The sequence below is a fragment of the Scyliorhinus canicula genome, chromosome 16 (genome assembly GCF_902713615.1).
Source record: "Scyliorhinus canicula chromosome 16, sScyCan1.1, whole genome shotgun sequence".
Lineage (NCBI taxonomy): Eukaryota > Metazoa > Chordata > Chondrichthyes > Carcharhiniformes > Scyliorhinidae > Scyliorhinus > Scyliorhinus canicula.
Window position 1 is genome coordinate 57,804,968 of NC_052161.1, and position 12,106 is coordinate 57,817,073.

The 12,106-nt window shown below is 41.1% G+C and overlaps 1 protein-coding gene across 2 annotated transcripts in view; it reads right to left on the reverse strand.

Annotated features, from left to right (window-relative positions):
* hectd2 (HECT domain containing 2) overlaps positions 1 to 12,106 on the reverse strand; it is a 139,567-nt gene that overhangs the window by 117,429 nt on the left and 10,032 nt on the right. For both annotated transcript variants that reach the window (XM_038773601.1, XM_038773600.1), the window contains exon 2: positions 3,374 to 3,503. In XM_038773601.1, coding sequence (XP_038629529.1) covers positions 3,374 to 3,503 — 130 coding nt within the window. The remainder of the gene's footprint in view (positions 1 to 3,373; positions 3,504 to 12,106) is intronic.

Here is a 12,106-nt window from a genome sequence, read left to right on the forward strand (position 1 = left end):
CCGACATCCCATCCTGTACCCATTCGTCCTCAGGTGATGACCTTTTAGATATTTCCTTCTCTCCACCCACCCACCTTCCTGACCAATCGCCTTGGTCGTATTTGTGGAATCCATTCTCCTACTCCACTTCCTTCTCTACCCTTCACGGCTGCCTCCAAACCCATTTTTTAAAATCAAGCTTTTGTGCATTTCACACACAAGATCTTGCTGTCTTTGTTTACATTTACATTTTTTTTCCTACACTTTGTGCAATATTTTGGGATGCTTCCTAAATGGCTCTGCACAAAGGCAAGCTATTGTCATGATGTGGTTATCAGAAAGCCTGCCGCCTGATTAAACTACTTCTCGTCACAGTTTTCTGCCTCCTTTGCAAATGGTTCACACTAATGAATCTTCCAAAAGCATGCTGAACCTAAATTCAAGGCCATCATATTCAGCAAGTAGATTATATAGTTCTGAAAATCTGAAGCTGGGAATGTTTTCTTGCTAATGCTCCAAGAGTTTTACAGTTTCCCCTATTCAAAAAAAAGTTAATCAAATGCAGCTATATGGTAAATGGGATGGCATCCTCGTTTAAAATGAAATTGAAATAACAGCTTTGTTAAAGGAGCCAAATTTTGTTTAGGATTAGATTGCCTGTAAAATTCTGGTTTTCCTCCATCAATTCTTTCTGTGTCCCTCGTGCTCCTTATCTTCCATTCTCTCCCCATGCCCCTTCTGCATATTGCTTTCATCGTGGTATTAAGTTCCTACATCCACTTATAATGAGAATCACTTATCTAAACTTGTTACACTCAAAGTACAACTCTTCTGACAGCGATACTGTGGTGCCTAATTTTTGAATGAATCTCTCAGCTCCATAGTCTATATTGCAGAGAAATCCATTATGCTGAAACATTTACTTATCTAGTACACACATCAGAGTAGATTGTGCAATTAAATTATAAATAAGGTTAAAGTTTAATAAGGACACAATATAGGACAATAAAATTGAGAATGAATTCCATGCACAGTATCATGGTCGGGAGATATTAGATATTTGGGTCTAGAAATGAGGTCCAAAATTGAAGCAGGCAATTTCAAGGTTTAAACAGAACGAAGAAACAATAAATATGTGAATAAGGCTGCTAGCAGCAGAGTCAAAGGGTTATGTCCATACTTGGCTGAGTCACATGCTCCCATTCAAACTTAAACTTGTTAGGGAATTCATAATGTGATTCACCAAAGACCCATTTCCTTCGGAACATTCCTGCAGGACCAGACATTATCCCACTAACAGAGACTGAGGACTTAGTGGTCTATTAATGGAAATGTAGTTGCATACGAAAGGCCTAGCTATGACCTTTTGTGTAAATGGCAATGGGCTATCAGCCAAATAATGAGAATAGATTCAGGTTTGACCACCTTAGGGGAGAATCTTTGTTTGAAGGGCTGGGCGAAGCTTGGAGAGTGCGGGAGAGTGCGGGAGAATCCTTGTCAGAACAAAGACAAAAGCCACAGAGGGAAGTCACAGGAAAAAGGCTGTGTTGAACAGTAAGAGAAGGGGCTGAACAGCCAGCAGCAAAGTCAGGAAACTTGGAAGCAGGAGGTTGTGGAGAGCAGCCAGCGAGATCATGAAGCCTGCTAGCTTACAGATGTAAGCAGTCATGGAACAGGTCATGACAAACTGCCAAAGAGAGCAAAAGCTTTGAAAAGGAATTCTGAGACTACTCCAAAAGAAGAAAGATTGTTTCCCAAATCAAAGTGCCAACTTTACGTGGAAGTGGAATGAGGACTGAGTTTTAATGCCAAGTGTTGTTTAATGGGAATTTGTGTGTTAAAGTTAAGAAACTGCACATAATCTGTTAACATAGAACATAGAACATAGAACAGTACAGCATAGAACAGGCCCTTCGGCCCTCGATGTTGTGCCGAGCAATGATCACCCCACTTAAACCCACGTAACCCGTATACCCGTAACCCAACAATCCCCCCATTAACCTTACACTACGGGCAATTTAGCATGGCCAATCCACCTAACCCGCACATCTTTGGACTGTGGGAGGAAACCGGAGCACCCGGAGGAAACCCACGTGTTAAGTGTTAGAACTGTGATGTTTGAAAGTTTAAATATTGTTTTCTTTTCTTATGTTTTAATAAAGTTTTGTTTATAAAATAACAACGCCCAATTTCTTATATTATCACTCCTGTAATGAATCTATCTTTTCTGCACAGTCTTAAAACTTAAAAACATTACGCATCTGGTTCAGTATCTTAGCCTTTGTTGAGGTCTGACAAGGCATCCGTAACAACAGTCCCTGGTTCAATTATCCTTTGTTTTTCAGCCTGACATTGCACAAAGATCGCACTTGGACCTGACATAATATGCATAATGCATCTGAAAATCTAATAGCAATATTTAAGAATCTTAGATTTGTACATAGGTGATATGTTATTGTGGGGGAGGGGGGCAAGTAGAATGCAGATTTGAGGTTACTATCAGACAGCCATGATCTTTATTACATGGCGGTGCAGGCTCAAGGGGCTGAATGGCCTTCCCCTGCTCCTTGTTCGTGTGCACACATATTCTGACAATATTTTTCCACATTATAAATTTTCAGTCCATATTTAGACTGGAAACTTAGGTGCACTTAGCACACTGCCAATACGTCCTCCCACTACCTTCTCCTTCTTGGAGCAATCATTAGAATTCTACTTTATAAATAAAGAGAGTTAAATAAGTGAGTTCATAGAGGCTGGAACACGAATGCACTATACTATGATAAGGTATGTTTCATTTATCATAATTCCTCGTGACTTTTCAACATTGGAAACATAGGAACAGGAGGAGTTCATTCAGTGCCGCAAGCCTGTTTTATTTAATTAGATCATGGCTGTTCTGTATCTCAACTCCATCCACACAGCTTGGTTCCGTGAACCTGGGGTCAATAGAAAAAAAAATTTAATTCAGTTTTGAAATTTTCAAATTGACCTCGTCTCAATAGCATTTTCGGAGAAGAGAGTTCCAGATTTCCACCACTCTTAACTATGGACTGAATGGTACTGCTTCTGTGCCGTAAGAATTTGGTGATCATTCCTGAATAACCTAGCTCCAATTTTAAGGCTTCTGAACACATATTCTGGGTGCAAATTCAAAAAGTGCTATCACCAGAGTTCCAAAAACATGTCATCTGTTTGCCTTACCTGCGCGCACAGTGCAAGGCACAAAAAGGAGGTCCCAAAAAGAAAAAGGACATAATTTGAAAATTTGCAAGAAACAGATTTCAAAATTAAGCGGGAAGTGTTTCCAAAACGCTGCCAGACAAATCACACTTGAACACAATCTCACAACAAGCAGCAATCAAGGTTAGATTTAGAGCAGGTATTTGATTACCATGTTTGGCATTTGGTAAGACAGCTCTTGTGGGAGAAGAGATGCCACCAACTGCTACCTGCTTCTGGTTGATGGTGGAGATAAAGCCGCTAAAAGTTGGAAATTGGATTTTGGGGCCTCTTTCCCCTCCCTGCAAAAGACAAGCAGAAGAAGCCAGATTAAAACAATTTCTTAAAAAAATGAGTCCATAGCAATTATTGAGTGACTATTAATAATTGGTAACATTTCCAGCTCATTAAAATTAGTTGCAGTTACCCCAAAAAAACTAATCCTCATATTAATTATAAACAACCTTTTGTTGTGGATCATGCAAACACAAACAATTTTTAAAATGCTGCATTACAGAATAAAATGCAAAGATCAAATTTAGCGCAAAATACAACGTAATTACACTACTCAAATCATCACAACCAAATTATCCGACCTTTCATGCTGTTTGCATGTCTCTCAGCACTATCTTAATAACTACTCCGTCAAATAATGGATGCCAGAAAGTGAGATTATAACCAAAATCCAAACTAAGTTTTCATTGAGGCCTTTTTGTTCTTTCATCGTGGGAAATGTGGATCATGCAACAATCTGCAAGAAAGTTCCAGTTTTTGTTACATTTTTAAATAGAAAAACCAACAAGAAAATGCAGTGCCTAAAGGCAATGCTTAAATAATACTGGATAAATGAAGGCAGTTGTTTACACCTACTAGGGTTTTGAAAACTTGTAGACTGTGGGAGGAGTCAGAATTGGTGACTGTACAACACAGTCAGGATGATAAAATGAGGCAAGTTTTTTTAAATTCATGGAATGTGGGTGTCACTGTTTAGGCCCGCATTTATTGCCCATTAATGGCTTGCAAGTCCATTTCGGAGGACAATTAAAAGTCAATGACGGTGTTGGGATCTGGATTCACTTATAGGCCAGACTAGGTAAGGATGGCAGATTTCCTCTCCATAAGGGTGGCTTCCTGCTTCTGGTTGATGGCGGAGATAAAGCTGCTAATAATTTGAAATTGGATTTTGGGGCCTCTTCACCTCCCTGTAGCAGGACAAGCAGAAGGGCAGTAGACAATGGTTTCATTCATGGTCATCGCTGGACTTCCAAGTCCAGATTTTTTTTATTGAATTCAAATTTCAACATCTGCTATGATGGGATTAGAACCTGCGTCCCCAGAACTTTGCCCTGGGTCTCTCGATTATTGGTCCAGTGGCAATATCACTAGGTCACCACCTCACCACACATGATGTACTCAAACATATAGAACATAGAACATAGAACAGTACAGCACAGAACAGGCCCTTCGGCCCTCAATGTTGTGCCGAGCCATGATCACCCTACTCAAACCCACGTATCCACCCTATACCCGTAACCCAACAACCCCCCCCCTTAACCTTACTTTTATTAGGACACTACGGGCAATTTAGCATGGCCAATCCACCTAACCCGCACATCTTTGGACTGTGTAAGAACAAGGAAGGAAAATGTTTTGTCATTTCAATGCCTGTAGCCATATAACTGTCATTTCAATGCCTGTAGCTATATAACTGTCATTTCAATGCCTGTAGCTATATAACTGCATGTCCCATATCTAGGTATCATCGATCACACTTGAGTATGAAAACTCTGCAAATGCTATGGAACAGTGGTAATGAGGCTAATACGGACTGGGATAGTAATAGTGTAGAGGGCGGAGAAGGATTTCTGAAACAAATTCAGGAGAATTTTCTTGTCTAACAAGGAAGGAGGCATTGTTGAATCTGGTTCTCTGGAATGAGATGGATCAAGTGCAAACAGTGATCATTGTATCATAGGGTTAGCACAGGTCCACACAAAACATGGACAAGGCATAACAGCACCTGAGGGAAGGGTCTCCCAAGCAATTGTAGGCCCTCAGGTGGTCGGGCTCTTGGCAAAGTGGTACTCCAGCACTCCTGCTGGATCCTGGGTGCCTTGGCACTGTCAGCCTGGCACCATGGCACTGCCACCTGGGCCCCTGGCAGTGCCAAGGTGCCCAGATGCCAGGTTGGCACTGCCAGGGATCAGGCCTGGGCGTGCCATGCTCTTATGAGATGAGCTGAGGGGGGGCTCATGACTCCATAACAGGTAAGTTGGGGTGCTGGGATGTTTCCTCAGGGCAGAGTGGGGGTCTAGAGATCAGGAAGATCTAGGCATCATTTAAAATTGGCGGCCCGATCTCTTCCTGCACTGATGAGCTGAGCTCGTGCTCGTCAGTGCAGGAAATGAAATAAGTGCAGCTTCAGTGGGGTGTTCCTCACCGAGGCCTCAAAACAGAATCCTGTATGAAAGCGGCGTCATTCTCTGCACGGCAGGTGCTGAGAAACACCCCGCTAAACATGCCTAAAACAGGACTGTTTTTTCTCCGTTAAATCGCACCCTTTAAGTCATCCTCACTACTTGCCTTCACATCTATTTTTACGTCATCCACAACTTGGCAATAGGAAGGAGTCAATGAGGGATCCATGCAGGGAGACTTAGGACATTGGGCTGAGGTACCAAATGAATGCAGAGAAGAAGATCCTGTTAAAGCCATAGTGGAAGAGTTAGCCGAGACACCTGGTAAACTAAAATTGATAAACAGGAGAAATTAGAAAGGCCAGCTCTGCTTAAAACTGATAAGTCATCAGAACTGGATGGAATGGGCAGCACGGTGGCCTTGTGGTTAGCACAGCTGCCTCACGGCGTTGAGGTCCCAGGTTCGATCCCGGCTCTGGGTCACAGTCCGTGTGGAGTTTGCACATTCTCCCCGTGCCTGCGTGGGTTTCGCCCCCACAACACAAAAATATGCAGGTTAGGTGGATTGGCCACGCTAAATTGCCCCGTAATTGGAAAAAAATAATTGAGTAATCTAAATTTATTTAAAAAAAGAAGAAAAAAAGAACTGGATGGAATGCATCTACAGATACTGAGGAAAGTAAGGGTGAATATTTCAGGATCACAGATCATAATCTCCCAATCCTCCTTAAATACAAGAGTGGTCCCAGAGAACTGAAGATTTGTAAACATTCTTATTTTAAAAAAAAGGGTGTGAAGATAAACCCAACCAATTTAAACATGGTAGTGATAAAGCTTTTAAATACAATAATATGGGACCAAATTAACAGCCACTTGGGCATGTTTGATTATTTGAGGAAAGCTGCACAGATTTTCTTAAAAGGCAAATTGTGTTTAACTAACGACTACATTTTTTTGATGAGATAACAGAGAGTTGATGAGGACAATACAGTTGCTATGCTGTATATGGCCTTCTAAAAAGTGCCACATAATAGTCTTTCCAGCAAAGCTGAAACTATTGGAATTTAACGGACAGTGGTTGCATTGCAAAGTTGACTGTGTGACTGGAATGATTGGAAATAGAGAGTGGTGAACAGTTGTTTTTGAGCTAGAAGGTTTGCAGTTATAGCAAACAATTAGGAAAGATGCAACTTTACAGGACATAAGAAAACACCTAGAGTACCAAGTGCAATTTTTGTCTCATTATTTAAGAAAGGTGATAATTGCATTGCACGTAGTTGAGAGAAAAAAGTTGACTCGACTCATTCTTGGAATAGGGTTTAACATTTTCTACCCAAGAGAGCAGTGAAGGCAGGCCATTGAATACCTCCAAGGCTGACTTAGATAGAATTTTGATCTACGTGGGAGCCAAGTGTTATGGGGCAGGCAGGAAAGTAGTTAGCGCCACAATCCGATCAGCCATGATCTTATTGAATGGCAGCAGTTTCAGGAGGCCAAATGGCAAACTCTGACTCTATTTCTTATCTTTGCGTGTTTTTCTGTATATAATGGTTTTGCAGAGGACGGCACCAGCCCCACTGCTCTTCCTGATCTGTGTTAATGACCTAGATTGGTATGAACAGGGCACACTTCAAAATTTGCAGATGGCACAAAACTTGTAAGTATAGTGAACAGTGAGGAGGATAGTGAGATACTTCAAGAGGACATAAATAGCTGGTTGAATAGACAGACAAAATGTATATTTATGAAAATAACACTAAGAAGTTTGAAGTGAGCCAATTTGGTAGCAAGAGGCAATATAGAGAGTACAATTCCAAATGGGGTACAAGAACAGAGGGACCTTGGTGTATATGCACATATCATTGAAGGTGACATGGCAGATTGAAAAAGTGGTCAGGAAGCCTTTTCGCTAAGATCAAGCATGGGATCAAGCCCGATAGCAGGTGTAAAGCCTGTTTTCATCAGCTTGGATCTTGTAGGTCTCTCTTGTGGGGACTATGAATTGGATTCAATTTAGAATTTAAATTGGCTTTTGAAACAAGCAAGGAGGTGGATTATGGGTTTCCCTGTCCATTCTGCACATTGGCTTTGTAACTTTGGAGAACAGAATGATTTTTTTATTTAAAAAATGGTCAAGAAGACTTAAAGGATCACAGGTTTCAGAAATAAAGGCACAGAGTACAAAAGCAAAGATATTATGATAATATTTTATAAAACACTGGTTTGGCTTCAAATGGGGCAGTGTGTTCAATTCTTGACACTGCAGTGTTTGGTATTCTATACCTTTCAAAGGACTCCGCCAAACACCTAGACTTGTCCAAACCAGGATCATTATTGAATCACACGTGGTAAGGTAGTGATCTGCTCCAGAGCAAGTTATCAAGGAGTCTCTTTGTACTCCTCTGGAATCACACCTAGAATGACTGTTCACCTGTATGTCTTACTACCATCTCCTACAACCATCTCTTGATGGCCGGATGTGTCTCCACTTATAAGGGAGCCCTGGTCACATGACCATGGTCTTGAGACCGCATGGTGTGTTTGTACTGCCACCTACTGGTTGGAGGTTGCACACCATCCATCTATGATATTGCTCAGTAAGAAGTCTTACATCACCAGGTTAAAGTCCAACAGGTTGGACTTTAACCTGGTGCTGTAAGACTTCTTACTGTGCTCACCCCAGTCCAACGCTGGCATCGCCACATTATAATATTGCTTACAGGCATATCACCACATGCACTATAGGAAAAATATGAAGTCTGAGAAGGTACAATAAAGATTTACAAGAATGATTTCAGGAATGATGGCTTTGGTTGTATGAATCAAAGTTAGAACATGGAACATAGAACGTTAAAGCGCAGTACAGGCCCTTCGGCCTACGATGTTGCACCGTCCTGTGAAACCCTTCTAAAGTCCCTCTACACTATTCCCTTATCGTCCATATGCCTATCCAATGACCATTTGAATGCGTTTAGTTAGGGGTTATTCACCTCAAGTTTGAAAGGAGATTTAATCAAGGTGTTCAAAATAATGAGAGGTCTAGGCAGAGTAGATAGAAATAAATTGTTTCCATTGTTGGAAAAGTTGCGAATCTGAGGAACTTGACAGAAGATGATTGGCAAAAAGAACCATCAGCAACAGGATGATAATCTGTTTTTAGGCAGCAAGTGGTTAAGATTTTGAATACACCACTTAGAAAATGATGGAGGCAGATTCAGTCATGGGTTTCAAAAAGGAATTGAAGAGAAGAAAATGGGGGGGTGGAGGGGGCTGGTGAGTATATCGGTGTTACTTTTGCAGAGAGCCACAAGGAAACAACAGAACCAGGTGGGCTCCTTCTGTGCCACTGCAATGTTTCTATATTCCATGTTCTTGATGACTCACATTAACCATTCATAGAACTTCCGATTGGACTTGTCCTCCATAAGCCTTGTCCCAACCTCTCCCTGTGCAACAATGTAAAACACTCAAGGTAGAACTAGCACAGCACTCACGAGAAATCTTATTAGGATGGGTAAATATTTTGATCCCTTTTTAATAAAATCAAGAGCAAAACAATAGATTCTGAACTATAGCTGGACTAATTTGTTTTTAAATTGTATACGAGAGCTTGCATAATATATAATACAAAAACAGTGCGTGTTATGCCACGGTTGCCAACCCTCTAGGAATGATGAGGAATTGGAATAGGCAATTGGTTTCCGGGGCACTAATGCTGGTTACCTGGGAATAAATTGTGTAAAAGCTACTGAACGTCATGTGACTGCACTTTCCAGGTCAGGTGCAACAATTGTTGTTTGGATGCAGGACTTATATAACCTCAATACTGCCAATACATTTTGTAATACAATCTTATTACTTTTGTTGAGTTTCACTTATCTTCCTACCTCTTTTAAAATCCAACAGGTGAAGGAAAACAACAGCCAATTTTAATATTGATCTTTGACCGCTGCTTTGTACAGCCCTGCCCCCAGCCTCCTGTCATCATGGATGGTTTATAACACCGATAGATTTTGTCCAGTTCGGTAGCCAGGAAGGCACTGTTTTTCACCTTGATCTTAAGTGTCTCTCACTATCGAAACATAATCAGCAAAAGCCCTGCACCAGCAACAGCACAATGTCTGTGTAGGTTTAGAAGAAAACACCACCACCCTTACAAAATTGAATTTTATAAACATCAGCAAGGTGCCGGCCCTTATTGTGAAAATGCTGTGACATACTGCACTGACGTCCTGTCACAATTATATTGTGCTTGGGCAGTGAGCATTCGCAACCTCAGCCTACCTGCGAGAGAGAAGTTGTCAAGGCAATAAGTAAACAAAGTGACATTTGAAGACTGCAGTATACATGGTGTGACCAAAACTCCAGGGTGCAATCAACAGTGACAGCCCTAGTTAGAGACCATTAAGCTAATGCATAAAAAATATCAGGGTTATTGAAAAAAAATATTTCCACTACAGAAAAAAAGCTTTCCTGGAAATTTCATATATGGTCGGGAGCTGTAGATTTTAAGACCAGTGCTGTACACGGCACGATGGCAGAGTAGTTAGCTCTGCTGCCTCAGTGCCAGGGACCTGGGTTGAGTTCTGGCCTTGGATTACTGTCTGTATGGAGTTTGCACAGTCTCCCCGCATCTGCATAGGCTTCCTTCAGGTGCTCTGGTTTCCTCCCACAATCCAAAGATGTGCAAGTTAGATGGATTGGCCATGCTTAGCATTGCCTCTTAGGTGTCCAAAGATGTGGAGGTTAGGTTACGGGGATAGCACCGGGGAGTGGGCCTTAGGTAGAGTGCTCTTTTGGAGGATCGTTGCACATTTGGTGGGCCAAATGATCTCCTGCATTGTACGGATTCCAAGGCTGTGACTGACATCAGAAAGTGGTTTGAAAGGTAATGCAGAAAAAAAACCAACAATTTCACATTGTTTCAAGGGTTACACTACTTCTCTTGATCCAAGTATTGAGCAGAAGTATGTATAAAGATTTGAATTAAATTAAACCTGAAAAAATAAGGATTTTCATCGCTCTGATCCAGGACATTGAGATAGATACTGTACTAGGAGTGAACCTTGCCTCTGAAATGTGGCCATGCTTTGATTCCTGTTAATACCAGTGCCATTCGACAACAATCTCCAAGTGGATCGATCCCAGTCATTTTAATTCATAGATTCGATCCTGCCATTGACTTTAATGGTAATCAGCTGTTCAACTAGTGAAGGAAGTGGCAGCGTGGCACAACAATCTCAGGAAATAATTGAGCACGTAAGGAGTAGTTAAAATGATGTATGCCAACATTTACTGTTTTTTGCACCTTAGGCTCTGCGACGTTGAAGCGGCATTCCAATGGCCAAACCTCCCGGGAATCCCAAGGCCATGACTTCCCAATATATCATATTCAATGTGGTCTGACAGCTCTAATAGTGAAGATCTTTATTCCAACAAATATAGGCAACATCGAGAGCACAATAAATTTCACATGCTGATAAAAGTGGCTTTTGCACACTTGAATATTTTTCAAATTATGTAAGTGAAATAGGTTGAGGGCAAAATTGCGAGAAAGCCTGTTTTAAATCAGATTCTGAAAAGTTAAATCAGCATATTGTGTTACAGCTACAAAGGATACTTATCAAACAGCTCACAAAGGGACAGCCGCAATGACGCAAGCTAAAGTGCTTCATGTTGCCAGCTTTTCATATCCCTAAGACAACAGGATGAAGTATCTTATTAACAAAGCCATACTTCATTTGCCGACAGTCTAACAAAAATATATGCGTTCCATGTGTCAGTGCATGCTGTGAGGTAAGGTGTTTACAGGCTACTTACTTTTACTCAGCTGGTTTTGACACATTTGTATTCGTTTTTCCAAGTAAATTCAAAAGAATAGAAAACAGGGTGGCCCAGCAATTCAATTGCTCAGTTCCTGTTGTTTAAGCTTGATACGACCAGGTGAGGAGGAGGAGGATGGCTCCCCTCTTTTCCCATCCTCGTTTAACCACAACAGTCTTTTCATATAAGGATGCTTGCCAATTTGTTGAGTGTTTAAACATTTAAGTGCTGTGACTATAAAATACAGAGAGACAGGGTTTTTTTTTAGTTTTTCAAAAGAGGATAGATTGAACAGGCTTTTGACTTTGAGTAAAGTTAAATATTTAGGAGTTTTGTAGGTTTATTTGGTGGTTCCTCAGGATTTGCTGTCCAGGCAGCTTAAAGAAGTTGGAGCTCAATGTATCTTGACTTCCGGATACAGCAGCTGCTAGGTTGATTTTTTTTTGAAAACGATCTCTACCTCCAGCACATGGATAGTCAAACGAAAGACAGGGTTCAAGCTTGCAAGGTGTGTAGAGAGGCAGGTCCACACAGGAGTCTTTTCTGTTAGTTTCCAGACTCTCTTGTTTCTCCCCTAGTCATGAAGTATCTGAAGTCAGTTTCAATCATGTGATCGATACTTCCATTAGTGATTACAAACTAATAATAATAATCACTTGTCACAA